General features: G+C 38.6%; 1 protein-coding gene across 1 annotated transcript in view; it reads right to left on the reverse strand.

Moving 5' to 3' along the window:
• Nucleotides 1–20,897, reverse strand: part of cachd1 (cache domain containing 1) — a 120,234-nt gene that overhangs the window by 21,843 nt on the left and 77,494 nt on the right. Inside the window, exons 9-22 of the mRNA XM_057840771.1 lie at nucleotides 19,891–20,157; nucleotides 18,152–18,301; nucleotides 15,262–15,385; nucleotides 15,061–15,178; nucleotides 10,838–11,006; nucleotides 10,603–10,745; nucleotides 9,932–10,113; nucleotides 9,561–9,671; nucleotides 7,777–7,899; nucleotides 7,127–7,226; nucleotides 5,787–5,903; nucleotides 5,425–5,585; nucleotides 5,156–5,242; nucleotides 3,754–3,870 (exon numbers count right to left, since the gene is read on the reverse strand). Of these exons, the coding sequence (XP_057696754.1) occupies nucleotides 3,754–3,870; nucleotides 5,156–5,242; nucleotides 5,425–5,585; nucleotides 5,787–5,903; nucleotides 7,127–7,226; nucleotides 7,777–7,899; nucleotides 9,561–9,671; nucleotides 9,932–10,113; nucleotides 10,603–10,745; nucleotides 10,838–11,006; nucleotides 15,061–15,178; nucleotides 15,262–15,385; nucleotides 18,152–18,301; nucleotides 19,891–20,157 (1,969 nt within the window). The remainder of the gene's footprint in view (nucleotides 1–3,753; nucleotides 3,871–5,155; nucleotides 5,243–5,424; nucleotides 5,586–5,786; nucleotides 5,904–7,126; nucleotides 7,227–7,776; nucleotides 7,900–9,560; nucleotides 9,672–9,931; nucleotides 10,114–10,602; nucleotides 10,746–10,837; nucleotides 11,007–15,060; nucleotides 15,179–15,261; nucleotides 15,386–18,151; nucleotides 18,302–19,890; nucleotides 20,158–20,897) is intronic.

Raw genomic sequence — 20,897 nt, forward strand, 5'->3', positions numbered from 1 at the left:
CGATGCTGAGAAAGAGTGTGTGTAAGTCATACACACGTGCTTTTTATGGAAAATAATTCAATTATTTTTGTTCTGATGGTAATAATGTTGAGCTGTGGCTTTAGGATCACCTAAAGGACTGCATTTATTATAATTGTATTTAGAATATTTCAGTTATTATTATTATTTTATAATTTATTTTAACTTAACATTATACATACAGATGTCCTGATCGATCGGCATCCCGATCGATCGGGTCCGATCACGTCATTTTCAAAGTATCGGAATCGGCAAAAAAATATTGGCCATGCGTTTCTCAATATATATCTATTTTTTAACTAAATTGTTTTCTAATTGTATTTAACGTTACAGACATAATATGTTACACTCATCCAGAGTCTTTAGTTTAGGCTTAAGGTAGGGTTATCAAATTTATCCCGATAACGGCGGTAATTTAATTTTTAAAAAATGTATCACGTTAAAATATTTAACACAATTAATGCATGCGCTGCACGATCCACTCACGCATTGTCGCGCTCAATCTGTAATGACTAGTGATGGGACGAAATGAGCCGAGGTTCCGAAGCTTGTGTCGAGTAATGGGAGGGGGATTTCCACGAAGCTTGTAGCGAGGCGCGCTTCATTTCGGCAAAACCCGGAAATGATGACGTGGGAAGCCTCGCCGGCGGCCGGCGGCAGGCTGAATCTCATGAGTGCTTCGGAAGTGATCCAACGTTTGGCGCACATTGCAAAAACAGGACAGACTACGGTATAAATTGGTTGCAAAACGCAATGGCGATCGCCTGTTATCTCACATTTTGTGGATTTCGGGCTCCTGTACTTGTTACATCTGTGCGCAACAGTGCAACCAGTGCAATCTTTTTTCGAGCCTTGTCCTTTGCTTGCGATGGAACCTGCGCGAAAAGAGCGATCCTCCCCTGTATGGGAACATTTTGATTTGATTGCTTTCAATAAGGTAAGGGAGAAAAACTACTTTAATATAAATGTGAGTGTGTGTGTGTACCTATCTGAACCAAACATCAACAGAATGAACAATCCATTAGTGTACTGGGAGGCACAAAAGAATACCTACCCAAATTTATATAAACTGGCAATCACATTTCTCTGCACCCCAGCTTCATCTGTGCCTTGTGAAAGAATATTTTCTAAAGCTGGTGAAATATTTTCCAAAAAAAAAGAAACTGTTTAAAGCCAGCCACTGTGGGAAAGCTATTATTTCTAAATAAAAATGAATAACAAATTACCCTTAGCGCTTGTTGTATTTTGTTCACATACTAAATTACTAACACAAGCACATTCATATCTTTGTCTTAAGCAAATAGCCATTGAATTCTTAACAATGTTGACCTCTTGGGCTTCTAGAGCACTTGATGGCGCCATAGGGTAAATGAAGCACCATGAAGCTTTGCTACATGTGCAAACCAATTGGCTGCAAAGCTTCATTGCTTCATGAGGCTTCATTTGGCCATCACTAGTAATGACGCCGTTTTACCTATACAGAGAGATAAAAGGCAGCGTAAAATGAGTAGAGTGAATTATGGCAGCCTTTGAGCCTCTTTTTAATTGGCTAAAGCCTTACCATCCCTCTTCCCACGATTAGAAATATCATGGGAAGCAATGTGTGGAAGCAAAGTAGCAATTGATCTTTTTCTTAACACCTTATCTTATTTCCCAAAGCAGAGAAGATATATCAATTGGTAGCACTACGCACAGTCATGGTTCCACTTCCCATCATGCATTTGGGCATGGCTACAGTATCATTTACTGAAAGCTCAACAAATACACTAGATGGCAATATTTAGTCACAATATGCAAAGTCACAAGTCTTTTTATTCGTGGATCCCTCTCACAGAAAGAATGTTAATCATGTAAATGCCATCTTGAGGATTTATTGTCATAATAAACAAATACAGTACTTATGTACTGTATGTTGAATGTATATATTCATCCGAGTTTTATTCATTTTTTTCTTAATGCATTGCCAAAATGTATATGATCGGGAAAAATTATCGGGAATGATTGGAATTGAATCGGGAGCAAAAAAAAGCAATCGGATCGGGAAATATCGGGATCGGCAGATACTCAAACTAAAACGATCGGATCGGGAGCAAAAAAACATTGGAACAACCATGATTATACATACGTTCCAATTTGCTAATATGTTTTGAAAAATAAAAATCTTGTTCAATGGATTTTTTAAAAAACCCAAATAGCTCAAAGTAACACATTTTAGAGCTGTAATTGCAATACAGTGATACTGTGAAATTTTGGCTTAAGGTGATCCATACCGTCAGAATATCGTACTGGCACATGACTACTTTGTACTATACTGTGCGACAAAGATGCCAAAAAAGATTAAAATTCATGATGCAATTTCAACTTCGTTTATTTATTTGGAGAAATTTGTTTTTGATTAGACACAAGTCAGACTATTTATTATACCTAAAAAAAATAAAAATAATAAATAAATAAATAAAAACATACCGTACATAAAATTGTTTGCATGTCAACGAAAAATCCGCTTTTTTGCTATAGTCTCAGTGTCAACCTTCTAGTCAAATTTGATATTTTCTCTCACAATTCACTAATTTGTTCTTGTGAATTTTCCTCGAGAATACTGACAGATTTCTTTTGAATACTGATATGTTTTTAATCGACTAAAACACATGCACAATACCGATACAGTGGTACCTCTACATACGAAGTTAATCCGTTCCAGGAGGTTGTTTGTAAGTCGAAATGGTCGTATGTCGAGCAGGATTTTCCCATAGGAATACATTATAATTCCATTAATTCGTTCCACAGCCCAAAAACCTGCACTAAATCCTTAAAAAATATTGCTGGTACTATTACAAATGGCAATTACATATAGCAAAACAAATAAATAATAAATAAAAATCGGATTAATAATATAATAATAATAATAATTCCTGTAATAGTGTAACGAAACGGGTTCTAATAAGGCGGACGTTTTTTTCTGTACCTGAAGGCACCGCGGCGCTGACGTGACAAAGAGGGAGGGGAGCGGGTGAAAGTTTACTTTCGCTTTCAATGCTTTCTTGAGAACATCGTCAATTGCGGCAGACAGCAGGCGTTTTGTGTTGAATAAGTTGTGAAAGAAATGATGAAAACGTGGCGAAGCTGGCGATTTCTCTGGAGATGTTACCACAATAAGAATTGTCAGCTTAACTTATAAAGACTGGCGAACGATGGTCGGAGGAGGACCGTGGAGATGTATTGTTGAGCCATTTCACGGATGCCCACCCTACGCTCATATTTTTCTGTCATTTGCATCTTCATTTAGAAGGTAAGCGTCAACTTTTTCCTTGTTTCACCACCTGTACCAACCTTTTCTGAAACCAGTGTTGATTTGTCACACAAGAAAATCCGCCGTGCATTCATCTGCGGTGCTGCCATTGTCGTCGTATTTCGAGCATGTCGTCGGATGTAGAAACAAATGGCGAGTCAAATTTTACGTCGGATGTCGAAAAGTTCGTGTGTCGAAGCGATCGTATGTAGAGGTACCACTGTATTTTGGCGCTACCTTATAGGTATACGCTTGGCAGTCTTTATTTTTTTGTTGAAGTGAATACTGACTTTTCTCCAACTAATCTTCAAATTACAATTTCTATTGATTCCCACGCTGCACAAATGGTTAAAGTTTGCAACAGCTTGATCTAATAGTAGTATAATGCATCTAACTGAAATCAAAACTTAGATTATTCGGTGGATATGTTCATATACAGTGTTCACCTGCTGCTGTATCTCTGGCTGCAGCGGGTGTTGATACATTGAGGCAGAGTGTCCTGTAGACTGGGATCAATCACATTCAAACTGATTGGCTCCTGATGTACCTCACAGCTAGGATTTCTGTCAAATATGATATAGAAAATACATTCAGCCAGAGAAGTGTTGTACCGCTTGTTGTCTTTTTCTGTAAAATAATACAAAAGATCTCTGAAAACATTAGAATAATTATTACATGACTTAAGAAAAAGGAGGAGGAAAATTATCTAACGAAAATCAGTAACTGTACGTCTTCCTGAAATGAGGGCGGACATGCACTCCGACACTTGTGATGTTTGATGAAAAGGCGTGGGTGAATGCGAAGATGTGAGACACATAGAATGATGGACAGATTGGCAGAAAAAAATGAAGACATATGGAGACAGCTACAGTACTAGGAGTGCTGAAAGCAAAAGAACATTCATTTAAGAAACACCCAGACAGTTACACTGTAGCTGGGAGCAAATATCTGACATTCAAACAAAAGCACATGTGCACACACACAAAAAAAAAAAAAAAACAATGAAAAAAGCAAATGATGATAACTGCAGGAAGCAAATGGTAGAAGTATCACTATTATTTAGAAGAACACTCGCAGGATTTCTAAGTAATATTCAATTTCCGGAGATTGATCTGCACGACTCGAGTTTTGGAGCAAACAGTTCAGCGAGGTCTCAAAATGTTCAACTGCCAATCTTGTACATATTATACAAAGTCTAAACTAATGCGATTTTTTTGTTCTGTCATATTCATAAGTCATCAACTAATTCAGAAAGAATTGTGACAGGCTATATATACTTTTGCAGCTCTGAATCAATCGGAAATAATTGCACCATTTTATACACTGAAAATTTATGACGTCTTAATCGGATATTTTTTCTTAAATCTAGTCGAAGAATTTTCTCCATCTTGTTTTGAGTGTTAAAGACTAGTTAACAGATTAATGCGTCAGATTATTCCGCTTATTTTAAGCAAATATTACTATTCTTATTAAGCCTATTCATCTAAAACGTGGTTATTTTTCACTTAAATCAAGAAACATTTGCTTTCAAATAATGTTTTGAACAATATCTATTCTTGAATTGAGAACATTTCTGACTAAAAAGTTTTTTTTTTTTTTAAATTAAATATACTACGTTTTTCTTTGAAATAAGTCTGTTAAGCTTATTTTCAGCTAGCTATTTTTCTTACTTCAAGAAATCTGAGAAAAATTTACTTGAAGCATTGGCAGATAATTTCACTTATTTCTAGTAGATTTACACTGAAAACATGGTAATTTAACTAGTTTTAAGGATGTGTGTTTTTACAGTGTATAAAACTCTTAAATATCTACAAAAACAGATATCAAGTGTTGCTCAGCACTACTGACCTGTTTTCAGCATTAGTGAGGTTCCCAGTGCACTCATTCACCTCTAGAGGGCACTCACATGGGCACTCGCATTCATTCTGCTCCATTCTGAAAGAAAAGTGTTCTCATTATACTTGGTGGCACAAACAGAATAGAATAGCTTTACTTATCATTGTACATTGTACAAAAACATTGAGATACATGGATCATTTACCTTTTTTTCTGATGAGCCCTACATAACCATATATCCTTCAAATTTGGACCAAGCTAAGTGTTATGTCAGGTAGTACCTGTGGCAGTTGAGACAAAGGCGGTCCACTGTACTGCAGGCGCAGAAGGCCAAAGAGTCACACGTCTCGTTGACGATACCAGCAAAGGCATTGGTGCCAGGTATCCGGGTCAGACGATACTTAGAGCAATGGCTGCCGTGGACAAGATTGGTTAAGTCCCCCTATGGAAGACATGAGGTCTGAATATTAATATGAGAAAAGTTAACTCCACAGGGAATACAAAAATTGGATCCATTTCATGAATTATCCCTGTTGACACAAAATCTGACGGTTTAATTTAATGTTGCACCACTATGGATGACCACGCGATGGCAGCGTTATATCACTTCAGGAAACCTTTTCTTCAGTCAGTCCAAATTTACCATGATGCTGGTGTTGAACTTGTAGAAGCGCTGCACAGTGCGATCACTGAAGCTATTGCACAGGTTTTTCTTCACAAAGTTGGGGTGGTTCAGTATGTCATTGGCAACAAGTGGCTCCTGATATTAGAAAAAAAGAGTAATGATAGAGTCACAAAACTTAATGCTAATAATTATCCTGTGTTAGTGTGCTAAATTAGTCCAGACAATGGGTGCCTTTCAATTGCAATATTTATTGTTGCAATAATACAGTCTTTATTTAAAGGGAACCTCAGACTTAAAGACTTGTAGGCTCTCATAAGCCCCAATTGTTCTCTTTTACTAGAATATATTATTAGAAACACATAAAATATTGCCATTGATTTAAAAATCTATAATATTTAGTACATGTTTTGACCTATGGAGGGCGCCATGTTTTAAGCGCGCAACGGATGGTCAGGGTGATGATGTAGATTGTCAGATTGTCACTGTCACTCGACGAATACTACCGGTTACTGCAAATCCTTCTCCACAGCGAAACATCCCACACATGCGCTCATCGGTTAAAAGTGGCGAGTACTCGCCATGTGTTTTTATTGAGTCTTTTTATTACCTTTTCATTGCCTCAAAATACATTTTGCATGCGTTTCCCTCTCATACTTTTAAGCAGTGTTTTCTTGCGGTAGCTTTGAAGCAGATTGTTGATCTGTTGATCACATTAGTCACGTAGCATATTTAAACCACACTTATTTGATATTACTTCGTTTAAGTATTTTCTTAAGGCATATTTAGTATGTTCTGTCTGTATGCAAATCAAACTGAAAGCGCACAGTAGTACTTCGGGTTTCAAATTCGCCTTTTGTTTGACGTTTCGCTGGTGTAGCACATTTTGGCAGAACACTTTTTTTCCCCAACTCTCAACTCATCTCATCCCGTCTTTCCCGTTCATTTTGCTTTTGCTGCTCGTTTTGTGAAATATCGATAGCACTGTCATGTTCATTAATGTTCCTCTCGGGTTCAGATTGAAAGGGTTGAAGAGATGGCATGTTCATGTCGCGAGTCATACTCTGGAAAGCCTGGCAATGTAACCATGTGACGCCACCGCCCTACGATGTCAACAAAAATGGCGACCTACTACTTAAACTAATTTTACAAATTGTAAAAAAAAAAAAAAAAAAAAAAAAAAAAAAAAATCGAGAGATTTCAATATTATTTTTTAAAACTCATAATAATGTTTATCTTTTAAGAACTACAAGTCTCTCTATCCGTGGATCCCTTTAATAAAATGACATTTTTATTGCAATTAAGGGATATCAATTTTTGTATTACGTGTGCTATTGAAATGCCTTATTTTGGATTTTTACCTTGTGTGTGATGTGCTGTTGCTCTGCAGGGGCATGCCCTTTTGGGTCAATGAGAGTGGGGTGGGCTACCAGGTAACCTCTGTCTTCCATTATGAAGCATCTAAATGCACACAAACTTATATTTACAATCATCATCTCCAGTTACTAGAATACATGGTATGTTGTTTCATCCTCCCCTTCTCCGGACAAGCAACTAATTGCACTCATTCTGCCAAGTCCCACTCCACTAAACCACAGCCTCTCTTGGTTAATCCTGTTTTATATGGCCTCTGAACGACAACAGAGGATGTGAAAGGGATTGTGGTTGGGGGCAGAAAGACGGGGAGGTGGTACCACAGTGAGGAGGGAGTGAAAGCATCAGATAAAGTAGAAAAAAAAAAATGAAGGCAGAAATCCCAAAGAAAGTATGTGGGGCAGATGATGCAGAATGGCTCATTCCCGACATGAATGCCAAGATAATCAGCTTATCTCCTCTACCCTCTTTTCATTTTTCTTCTCTTGTGAATTCACTGATTCACAACACAGAACAAACTGAGGAATTTGATAACAACTGGTGGTAAAACACATAACATAAAAAAAAAGAGAAGACACAATGCGGACACTGAGAAAAAAAGCATGTAAATGTTCCACACGGGCCATCGTCTACCGACCTGATCTTGTTTCCCTTGTCCTGGTTGCAAATGGGAAGCAGGTCCAACAGAACTTTATAGAAGTAGCGAAGGGTGAAGTCTATACCCATCACAGCAATTGCATAGCCAGGGGCCATCTGAGAGCTAGAGCGGGAAAACAGAAGATAACCAGGGGCAACAAAAGTTAAAAACATCTTCATTCCACACTAACGCAACTATCTGCCCTCAATAAACCTCATCTCATTTGCATTCTGGAAAATGTTTATAGAAACTGCTGTAGAGCAGAACATGATGCACTAATCTGGATTTATCAAACCCGTGGATACTGTCTATGCATTTCCAAGTAAACAGTTGTACAAGGGGCGCAATGGCTATCTCACGTTCCAAATTAGGCTCACTGAAGTGGAAATGTAAACAGACTAATCTCAGCTGCAATTACAGCACATGCCTCTCAAAAGCTCCAGTTTATAAGAGCCTTCATTGAAAAGTTATTGCTACAGCATCACAGCAGATGGATGTGGGTCACTAGCAGTGTTGTTAATAATGGCGTTAGAATATAACGGCGTTACTAACGGCGTTATTTTCTTCAGTAGTGAGTAATCTAACTAATAACTTTTCTCATCTTGGCAACGCCGTTACCGTTTCTGAGGCAGGAAAGGCGTGCGTTATAATGTTGGTTGACTGACGTGAGAAAAGTCTGAGAAAGACTGACTCACGGAGACGAGAGAGCAGAGCAGGAGTGGGGAGGAGGCAAGGGAGAGTGACGCCGTTGCAAACGCGATGCAACTATGCTAGGCGGCTCCAATAATACCTGACTGTAGCCGATAGCCTACAAACTACGCCCACATGATGCTTTGGTAGATATCACATATATACAGAACTAGATGCAAATGACAGACATGGCGAAATGAGTCTCTTGGAGAGTGTGGGAGATGGAAGAGGGGACACGGCTGCATTAGCTACATGTATTATAAAGAACTAGATGCGTTAGTAAACAGCCGCCATCTTAAAGCAGTAGACTTCTCAGGAAGGCTCTGTTGTAGAGAACCTTCCTAGCAAACCTATGTAACTTTTTATCTAAACGGCTCCTAAATCGGCAAAATCTTGACTTAAATCTATCTTTAAATGATGAAATAGTTTTATAACTTACACATGTCAAAAGTAGACAGAAGGGAACTGATGCAATAACTGGAGCAATTTTAACAACTTTAACAGTTGATTCACAACATTAAGTGACTTCCACACATAGCAAAGGTTACTATCTAGTTATCGCAATATCTGCAATACCCTTGTGTCTAGTTAAGTTTAGGGTAAAGAATTGGGCTAGGGCCAATTGTCTCAAAAAACCCTTCAAACTTCACATCGTGTGACTTTTTTTTTTTTTTTTTGAGGAAAAAAAAAAAAAAGAAAATTATCACCAGTTACTTTGCCAAGTAACTAATTACTCTTACATTCAGGTAACTGAGTTACTAACACAATTACTTTTTGGGAGAAGTAATTTGTAACTGTAATTAATTACTTTTTAAAGTAAGATTAACAACACTGGTCACTAGTGCATTTAAACCATAGAGCCATATTTAACGCTTTTTGGTTGCAAATGCACTGTCGCAGACAATGTATTCTACCTATAGGAAATCTTCGGATTTTCTCATGCTTACAAAAAAAAAAAAGAAGTTGCTCCCTACTTCATAGGTAAAATTGCAACCATTGTTATCTGGAATTTATCCATCAGGCAAAATGTCTGAAATAGTCTTTCACAAGCACTTAAATTTGCAGTTATCAACACTAATCCTACATCTTTTTACCTGGATGCATGAATAGTGTGGCTGATGGTAACTACATAGCCTGCGCCGCCCACATCCAAGTAAGGCCCGGTGAACGTGATGAGACCAGGATTAGCCACAGCGTGCTGGTACCTGGCAGAAAACAGAGCACGAAGCCAAGAGAGTTCACGTGTCAGGGTTAGGTACAGTATTATAGTATTGTATAATACAGCATGGCAATATTTTGGTAGAATGTAGAGAACAGCTTCATTATTTGTACTTCGTCTGGAGAGGTGTTTAATCATAAAATAATTAAAAACATCTTGACTCAACAATGACTGCAAAGAATTGTGCACAAGTAAGCCTTCAGATACACACACTTGCCCCTACACTCCATCTGAAGTAAGCCTCACCATTGTCTGCGGGTCGGGTCAAAGGCTTTGTCCATCAATGATCCAGGGTAAATCCGGAGCACCCCACTGGGCGTTGCTATGTAACGCCTCACAATGTAGCAGTTGAGGCTACTCATTTCCATTAGTGTCATCCACTCATCCGTGACGTGACTGGTCGCCATAACCTCGTTCCTGACAGAGGACTGTGGTGGGGTAAAATGAAACAGGAGGGAGTGTGAGAGTGGAGACAGGAAGGTAAACTGGTGGTGACAAGGAACATATATGTGAGGAAACAGTATAACCTTAAAAGCAACAAAACCATCTCATCTCTGTATTGTTACAGACATCTGAAAGGGGTGATTTGGTCACTCTGGGAAGCCTTCAAGACATGCTTGGGCATTAGAGTTGCAAGTGTGGTTGAGTTCAAACCCATACCCCACCACCCCCACACCAGGAATGCAAACAGAGTGCCAAAACCACACAGGGGTTTTCTCCCCTCCTTAAAAGATGCAGAGTTTCATACATTTAAGAGATCTGCACATTGGACACCCACTGCCAAATCCTCCACACTTCAACAGACACATTTTTAATGAATGTTAGTATTGCAGTCACAGTTATGAATCTAAATATTTGGATTACAAACAACATTAACGAAGGGATCGTTTGCATGCATGTTTTCTTTAGTCGTGCACCTTGAGGCCTGGGTTGGCGATGAGCCGAGTGTTATCGCTAAGGTAGGCCGTGTAGTGCTCCACCATGCGCTTTGTTTCTGGCTGACTGAGGTGCTCATAGGGAGATGAGAAGCTGCCGGCTGCCAGCATCACTGTGGGGGATTCTGAGTATGGCAGAGAAAGGGACGACAGCGGGTTTCATATGGCACCAAATAAAACAGCATTTTGCATTCTGAGGAATTTAGCTTCATCTTACCAACAGTCGCAAGTTGTTTAAAATGGAGGCAAGAGCTGGGCTGACCCAGTAGGTCTAAACGATGGTACAGGAGCTTGGAACTGGGTGCGGTGTTGAGGTTTTTGAGCTGTTTCACTGGAATCTCCGGCTGGACGTACACGATGCACAGAATGAACGACGTGTCCTGAACCTAAAAGGCAGGGTATTCACATGAAAAAAAGCCTTTTCAAATGCTAGGTGTATGTTCACATGACAAGGTTATAGAGCTGTCCCGAATAGTCAACGTAGTCGACGTCATCGATGACGTAACTGCGTCGACGAGCACACCATCCTGACGATGATTAATAAAGGGTTAAAAAATATATATGCGTGGAAAGTTGAGAATGGCGGACGCTCGGGATTCAAGCAGGGAAAGCGGCACAAAGCCAAAAAAGCATGGACTTATTTCAACGAAACAAATTAGAGTACACTGTAAACCAAGCTTGCATACCACGGCAGCACGTCGGCTATAAATAAACATCTGAAGCGCCAGGTATAATTTTGGATGACGACAGCAGACAACAAGCAGGCGGGTCATGAGTTCATATAACGCCATTTTTTAAATTGAAGTTCCCTTTATGTGCTTCGTGCAACAGAGTATTAGGGGCTAATGTCAGGCTAATGTACTGTATCTGAATAAGCAACTACATACTTTATGTAGCGCACTGCTGCCTCTGTTAAAATCAACCATTTTGAAAGCATCTTATGAGTTAGAATCGGTTTTACAAATAATGAAACCCTTATTATTTTGCTTCATCTACATCAAATTATAATCAGTAGAAGAATTTATACTAATGCTCACAGCTATATTACCCCATGTAATAATGCGACTTTTGTTTCTTGTAGCGATACTACGACTTGTATCTAGTTTTTTTTTTTTTTTGTATTTATTTGGCCCTAATACTCTGTCGTTGCGTTGCATCAACGTGCAGCAAAGTTTTTTTTACGTACTTCACTCCAGTGATACTTGACATTTATTTATCTGCTGGTGCTCACTCTAACGCTGTGAACAATATGGACATACTACAAAAAGAGAAAGTAAGAATTTTTTTGAATCCTGTTAGAAAAGTGAAGTCACAGTGTTCTGAATAGGTTTACATTCTATTCTTTTGCACTAGTTTATTCCATCAGCATTTCACCTCATTGTTTATTTGTGATTTGTTATTGTTATTTATGTGTTAGTTGTACAGTATTTTGATGAAGAATGTAAGTGTTCCAAAACGTTTTAGTGAATTAATAATCGTAATAAAAATTTGATTGCAAGATTAGTAGAAAAAAAAATGATTAGACTAGTCAACTAATCGGTAAAAATGTCTGTAGACAAATCGGGAGAAAAATAATCGTTTGGGACAGCCCTACAAGGTTGTTTTTGCTTTGTAACAGCTGATGAAAAAGCTGGTGTTAAAAGTTGATAATTAATGCTGTCGTATGCGTGCCACATTAATGATTTCAACGTTAATGTTTTTTTTTAATTTCAAATCTTCAAAAATAAAGTACAGATTATGTGTAGTGGAAATACACAAAATGCATGACTACTAGTGGTGTCAACAATAATCGATGCGGCGATGCATCCCGATGCGGGGCATGGACGATTCGATTTGATGCGGGCAACAAGCTGAATCGATTCAGTGCATTTTAAAATACAGTATATAAGTACGTTCAAAAATCTTCCCTGCGCAATTCCGGTGATGCAACGGACTGGGTTTCCCCATTTGTATTATTATTCTCATGTTTCATTTTTTACACACTGCATAACTCTGGTCAAGTTTCCCACCAACCTCGTAGAAGCCAAAATGTCTCCAGATGTCTACTTTCAATGTCTTAGGTGCATCAATAATCTTTCTCGCTCCCTCTTTCTCTGCTTCAGCCATTGTTATGTTATGTCCTATCTCTTAGAGGTTAGATCTTGTGCCCGAACCCGAACGGGTGGGGTCGGGCCCAAAATGTTAAGCATTCACGTTTAGGTCGGGTCAGGTCCGGCCGCTGCGCCGGACTAATAAATTATATATATAAAAAAAAAATAAAGGGATAAAACCGAGAGCAGGCTCTCTGTATTGTGCATTTGCTTGTGCAGGCACACAAACGCAGTGCCGCCGCCCGCTTTTTCTTCTTCTTCTCCTGCTGTGGCGCTTGCGATTCGTTATGAAACACACTTTTATTTATGCACACAAAGGCAACACAAATGTGGTCCTTTTGAATATTCTCCTCTGTGTGTCTGCAAAATCGCATTTTTTTTTTTTTATATTAAACTTACCCAGCGTTATTTCGTTGTGTAAATGCTTTTATAATGATCATAAAATATGTAGACTATTTGAACATTAAGAAAACTCGAAGAAATGAAAATAAATTGCTGCTGCTGCAGTTTTTTTCCCCGCCTCTCTCCAACAAATGAAAAAAATAAAATAAAATAAATAAAAAACGGGTTTTTCGGACTGGGCCGGGTCAGGCTTCAATACCAGTGGGCCATGTCGGGTCGGGCTGGATTTTTTAGGCCCGATCTAACCTCTACTATCTCTCTGCTCTCTCGATTGCAAAAAAATGATATTTTCTCATGTTGAAACAGATTGTTATGGCTGCTAAAATGCTGCTGCACTTTAAGCCTGAACGATATATCGTTTAAACATCGCCGTCGCGATGTGTGTGTGCGCAATAGTCCCATCGCAAGCACATGCGATAGTTTTTCTTTTTTTTTTTATCCACATACGCCTCACTTTCTGGTCTGCGCACAGCCTCCTACCCTCCCTCTCCCAGCCTTTTGATCCTCTCAGTCACTGCGGCACAACGATGGCTCTGATCTGGCCAAAGAAGCAGACTTCACACAGGCATCTGTCAATCATCGTTTAACTTGTTAAACAGTTGCAAGGAAGCCGCGCTGGAATGAATGTGTGTCCTGTGGGGGACGTTGGAGACATTTAAATGCCAGAAGTGATCATGAGGAGTTTGAAATTTCTACATGTCACTTCAACGGTCACAGCTAAAGTAGATAAACAGAAGCATTTAATAAAGCCAAGCATTTATCTGCTACAGTACTTTATTCTTGTTCAAAAATGATTTGGTTGGACAGTTATGTTTAAAACATCATAATTAAGACATTTGAAGTGCTTAAAAACCATTTATTTATATACATTTTTAAAATCACTTTGGGGGAAAAGTGAGAAAAAACATGTCTTATATGTATCTCTTTCCAATGCTAAATCTCTATAAATACATTAAGCACAAAAAAACACACAAAAAAAAAACAAACAAAAAAAAAAAAAAAGTGGGGGAGGTGTGCTACTTCGCGGTTTTTCACTTATCGCGGCGGGTTCTGGTCCCCATTAACCGCGAAAAACAAGGGATTACTGTACACTGTGGTGATGGTGAGTCATCTAAAGTCTTTCCAAACAGCTATTTAAGTCATCTTGTGAAAATTTCTTAAAAAAAATATATGTACATTTTTTTTTAATATCGCAATATAATATCGCAATATATCGCAAACCCCAAAAAAATCGTAGCAATAGTTTCTTCCAATATCGTTCAGGCCTACTGCACTTCATTTTTTATTTTCATGTGGTAGTAACTGATTGCATTTCTAAGTTGATTGCACATATATAGTGGGCTAGGCCTACATTTTACTTTTGTTCTACATTGCAATTTAGTTGATGTTTTGCTTGCAACTGAACTGATCCCTGGATTGATATTGCGATAAAGAGGCTGCTGCACTACAATATTTTCTTTCCCGTTTTCTTTATTATATTTACTTGAATATTTTTATTGATGGGTCGTTGTGACTAAAATACAGTGACTGTTATTACTGATTTTGCACAGGAGTTCAGATGTTGCACTGTGTGAAAGGCTGCTACTGTGTGTAAAAAAAAAAAAAGAGAAAGCCCTGGTCTCATTCAAAGCACTAATTAAATGCTGTGATCTGTTTTTTGTTTTTTTAATATATATATATCTGAAAGTATTTTCATTTGACTTCAACCAGGAGTGACACAAGAGCCAATAAAAAGTTGTTTAATGTCTGACCGCTTGTGTTGCCTCATGATTCACGAAAAATATGCTTTGCTTTAGAATTTTAATGCATCCCAGGCTTTAATGCATTGCGATGCATTGCCGAATCGAACCGAATCGTGACCCTCTGAATCGAATCGAATCAAATCGAATCGTGAGGGCAGTGCCGATGCACACCTCTAATGACTACACCATTTTCTATTTTCACCTACCAATTTCCAAGCATAGCTGACGTTGTATGCATCTTTGCCATTGTCTCTGAGTCTGTTGGTGTGCCAGGACAACGATGAGTTCACTGGAACAGTGATGACCTGGCTGCCCAATGGGAGACTGTAGGAAATGCACAGCATTCATGAGTAACAACATAATTGTCTTTTTTTTTTTTTTTTTTTGCAAGATCCAAAGCTTCTCACTTGAGGATGTTCTGTCGCACAACATGGAATGCAGGAATATTCTCATAGTGGATAATATCCGTGTGAAGTGGAGGCTCAGTCATCAGGTAAGGTCGCGTTAGTGATGGGTGCATCAGAGTATAACCTGGGAAACGAAATACTGCTTATTATGATGTGTTTATGCAATTCCCAAAAAAGAGGACTACACAATGGAAATATAATTGTACTGACAAGTTTCCTGTGGATGACAATTTACTCTCTGAGGTGCTTCAGAAATAAATTCCTTTTATTACATCACATCAGTATATCAAAGCACAAACACCATGCAAATATAGTCCCTGGAGGCTAGTGACAGAATTGGGATGAAATCAGAACAATCTGACCATTATTCTTCTACGTGAAGACTGTTTTTTATTCTCTACTGATGAATCTATTCAGCATTTCCCATCTGAGATTTTCCACTCAATGGCAAAGACAGCCTATGTGTATTGCTCGAAAATACTAGCCTCACGATCTAAATGGGGAAAATAGACCAGAAATTGAATACTCTGGTCAGGAGGGGCAGGCTGAAGGCTCAGAAACCGGATGCTCCATCAAGTTTGTTAACGAGAATCAGGTGTTTCTCCCTGTGGGTGGAACATTTCATATCGTGAGGCTAATCAGATGCTATGGCTGAGATTTTACGAGTACTTTGTCCACTGTAAGCTTAAAAGGCAAGGTTGAGTGGATTTTCTTTTCTTTTCTTTGTAAGTGTAGTGACCAAGAACAACAGTGGGACTTGTGGAGTGACAGGCCACTGCACATGAATGCGGAGGTCGCAATGTGGCGTGTTGATGCGCGTTAATTTGGTTAATAAAAATATTTTTGATCAATCAAATATTTCTGTGTAACATCTCTCAATGTAAAAATCCCATAATAAGACATGGACACCTGCAGCTTTTAGTGTGGTGTATACAGTAGGGATGTACCAAAAGCAAAATTCAAATATTGCAAACACTTGGCCGAAAAACTGAAAGGCCGAATAATACACATGTGTACAATTCATTTTTATTTCAATTTTAAAATAAAATATTATTTTATTTAGGGCTGTCAAAATTATTGCGTTAACGGGTGGTAATTATTTTTTTAAATTAATCACGTTAAAATATTTGACGCATTTAACGCGCATGCCCCGCTCAAACAGATTAAAATGACAGTACAGTGTCATATTCACTTGTAATAGGCCACGCCCCCCAAATGTTCCCAAATGACCTGATATGACAAGGCCACTTCCCCCAAATGTTCCCAAATGACCTGATAAAATGTCCACAAACCAACCTGGGCGGGGCTAAGATCTGTATCTCCACACAGGAAAGACCCAGGTGTAATTTCTCCAGAAATTGCAGTTTCTAGTTACTTGTGTTTTTTGTGTTTTGTCACCCTCTGCTGGCACTTGGGTGCGACTGATTTTATGGGTTTCAGCACATGAGCATTGTGTAATTATTAACATCAACAATGGCGAGCTACTAGTTTATTTTTTGTTTGAAAATTTTACAAATGCTATTAAAATGAAAACATTAAGAGGGGTTTTAATAAAAAAATTCTATAACTTGTACTATCTTTTAAGAACTACAAGTCTTTCTAACCATGGATTGCTTTAACAGGATGTTGATAATGTTAATGCCATCTTGTTGATTTATTGTTAGAATACACAAATACAGTACTTATGTACAGCATCTTGAATGTATATATCCGTCTTGTGTCTTATCTTTCCATTCCAACAATAATTTACAGAAAAATATGGCATATTTTATAGATGGTTTGAATTGCGATTAATTACGATTAATTAATTTTTAAGATGTGATTAACTCGATTAAAAATGTTAATTGTTTGACAGCCCTAATTTTATTTCAATATTTTTCGATTAATGCCTTTTTCCTTTTTTTTTTTTTGATGGGGTATAAATAAAATATGGTCCCTTCTCATAAGTACGCAAACATCTTCCAAAATATTCTAGACCCTCGAGGCTCGAGAAATTTCATTTGAAAGGTGCAGATTGAAATCCCTTACGAGGGTGCGCTTCCGGCGGCAGTAAGCATTTTGTCGCAAACTCTGAACGAGTCCTGTTCAGTGGGCTTCACGTCCGATTTCACCTTAATAAAAATTGTGCTTTCTTGAAAGTAAGGGACACTCGAAAAATGGGTCTCACGCCTTCCGTTGCTAGGCTAAATGAGATCTCGATGTACGTTTGTGTGGAACTGTAGTTTACAATAACAAAAAAACACCCGTTTTTGCCTAACTAGTAAAGCTCTTTACAAGGCTATTACAATCTCTCGTACTCCTTAAAATAAGATTCACTGTTTTCTTGTACAAGAAGTGGAATCGAACGAGAGCCAGGCGATTGGGCAGAGTCCTAGCGGCGATAAAGCCAAGCAAAGTCGCTCCCAACCGGATTAAACGGTGACTGGCAGAGGGTGTGTGGAAGTTGCGGAAAAAATGTAACAAAAAAAGCAAGTGGTCGTGCCATAAAATTATTGTACTAAACCACAGCAAATGCACATGTATGCATTGAAATACTACTTTATTTGGACTACTCACACACGGGCTCAAATGCACTGTTCTTGATGTGACGTGGGACGAGAAGCAACTTTGCTTCTCGCCGTGTTTTGATTGCATCATCACAAGAGAACTACGGTTCTTCACACTATTCGTCGGTAAGCTTTCGGTCTTTTAACCGAAAATGCAACTTTAGCTATTTTCGGACCAAAAGTTTCAGTCACATCTCTGGTATATGTATATATGTGGTATATGTATTTTTTTCCCCCCTACATTTTGTGAGATTTGAGCAGGGCGGTTTATAGTCAGGTGCGCTCTGTAGCCCAGAAATGACAGTTAATAAATGTAGTCCTAACAATAATTAGTTAAGAATGACCTTTGTTGTCAATGAGGAAGGTGTATGACGCCAGAGAGTCTTGATAATATGTGACATCCTCCAAAATATAGGCCAGGTTTACGTCAACTCCGACCACACCGAGGAGCAGGTTCCCGAAATAACAGGGCCGACTCACAGTCATAATAAAGCCTGCAGAAAGAAAATGTACATAACACACAGTGTCTCAAATCAGTCACATCTTATCTTGTGGTTAGGTTTTTAAGTTTATCTGTGACCACTGTCATTCTAAACAAAAACATAACAGGGCAGCTAGTTCAGCACAAACTAAGATTACTTTCCCCACAGAATGTACTGTATTCACACGTGGTACGAGGTATAGCAATTAAAAACATTTTCTGTCACATTTTACACTATGAAAATAGTATGTGATGCAAGGATGCAACACTAAAATGGGAATGTGGACATGAAAACAAATTAATTTTCCAAGGCGAAAATCAAACCGCTAAAGGCACAAATATTTGTAGTATATTTAAAATTTGAAGTAATTTGAATGGGAGTTCACTCAGATGTTGGCTTGCTATAGCTTACCTATATTTTGAATTTGGAAAAAAAAAAGCTTTATAATTTAATTCCGAAGGGTTCAGTGAATGCACATGTGAAACTTGTTAAGAACCTCAGGTCTGAGTTTTGCAGTCTGTCAAGTAGGGGTGTGACAAAATATCGAAATAACATGATACTTTGAATCCCAAAAGGTTATCGATACGCTCATGCCAAGAATCGAGGTATCGTTTTAAAAAGGTGTCAATGTTTTCAAAAAAATAATTAAAAAAAAAAAAATGGGCGAATGAATGTTTGATCGAAACCAGAGCATTCACAGACACTCTTTCCGATTTTCTAGGCATTTGCAGGTCACTTTCTGTTCATTTTAGGGCATTTACAGGTCACTTCCTGTTTTGTAAGCCAAAATCAATAGGAAGTGACCCATAAAATGCCCCAAAATAAACAAGACGTGATGGAAATTCAACAGGTAACGATCTGAAATGGCCCAAAATGACCTTGTTACCTGGCATTGGCTGCCACTGACGGCCATAGAAGTGGGTTTGAAGTGGGTGGGGTTCATTCGCTGCCACCCTCCCAGTTCAAATGGATTGGACGTCTACTAGTGAAAAATTAAGATGGTTTGTTTTTCTGTTAATTAGTTATTTTGTAGAATGATTTCCTGACCAATGTATCGATCATCGTTGTATCGCAATATCGTAAGATCATTGTTATCACGAACTTTGTATTGCAAATTGTATTATATCGTGAGGTACCAAGAGGTTCCCACCCCTACTGTCGAGAGCTACTTTTTAGCCATTCATAGGTTTAATACGCAACAATCACATTCAGAAGGCTCAGTTTATACGTTATCTACAAAGTGTGTACAGTAGATACTCTGCATAAAAAATTGCACTGCATCAAATGAACCACTCCCGCATTATAATATACATTAATATGATGATCATATCATCAAAGTGAGACAAACCACAACATTTTGTTTACCTAATCAATATCCAAATGCAGAAAAGTTTTTGTTTAGGAGTTTCAAAAAATATCCTTGTGTGTAGACTTGGATCTCTATTGGTATGTTTTTTTGCATACTTATTAAAGTAAATTAAATGAAAAACATCTGTTGATATCATGCCACAGTTTGGACTGTTATCAATATACTGTTTGGGTAATACTAGATTCCCTCACATTCTTATTTTATAGTGTTTAGTTGTGTCTTGAGTACACACCGTCTCCCATCGGGTCAGCATAGGGCAGACTGAAGCGAACAAGGTCTATCATGCGGTTGGGCAGATTGATATAGAAGCGGCCCACTGTTGTCTCCAGGTTGCTGAGCTGGTTGAGCACCATCATGCTGCCCTTTACGACAGGCATCATGGGAGCTGTGGCTAATCCAGATGAGGATGCTAGAGGAAAACGGTCAACGCCATACTTCACCGAATTCTGCTCTGCAAGGTCTCGCAGGAAGGCCAGCTCTTTCAGGCCTGTAATTCCCTCTGCAGGGAGAGGGTGAGAGAAGTGTTTAGAACACTATGTTCTTACATTTAGTGGAGAAGTAGGATGCTATTATGGAGGAGTTCATAACTGACTTGTAATGTGTCATATGTATACCGTATTTTTCGGACTACAAGTCACAGTTTTTTTCATAGTTTGGCTGGGGGTGGGTCTTATACTCAGGAGCGACTTTTGTGTGAAATTATTAACACATTATGATATAATTTCACGTTATTTTGGTGTTTTGGAGTGACACTGATGATTTGGTAAACTTGTTAGCATGTTCTTTATGCCATACTTATCTGAATAACTCTTAATAGCTATGGCCACGTTCACGTTCTGCCTTTGGCAACGTGTGTTCAATTGTATTATTGACTTTTTTATATTGAAATGCATGCTTTTAGTTTGTGGCGCTTTCACGCCAAAGTGGGGGCACACTCGCACTTGTTTACGCGAAGAAGAGCGCTCACACGCCAGAAGAAGACGGACAGCTATGCAGCGTCTCTGAGATAGTGGGCGAGAGAGAGAGAGAGAGAGAGAGAGAAAGAGAGAGAGAGAGAGAGAGAGAGAGAGAGAGAGAGAGAGACAGGGCTGCGAACCTACGTTCATTGTTTATACTTGTAAAATATCTCTACAGAGGCAACGCCTGTGTGTATCATCTTTTCTGTTGTTGTGTGTTTTCCACCCGCGATCGGACACTTAGAGCCAGTTGTGTGGTTGTTTGAATGATGTGCTAATGCTA

This window comes from Corythoichthys intestinalis, chromosome 7 (assembly GCF_030265065.1).
Source record: "Corythoichthys intestinalis isolate RoL2023-P3 chromosome 7, ASM3026506v1, whole genome shotgun sequence".
Taxonomy (NCBI): Eukaryota; Metazoa; Chordata; class Actinopteri; order Syngnathiformes; family Syngnathidae; genus Corythoichthys; species Corythoichthys intestinalis.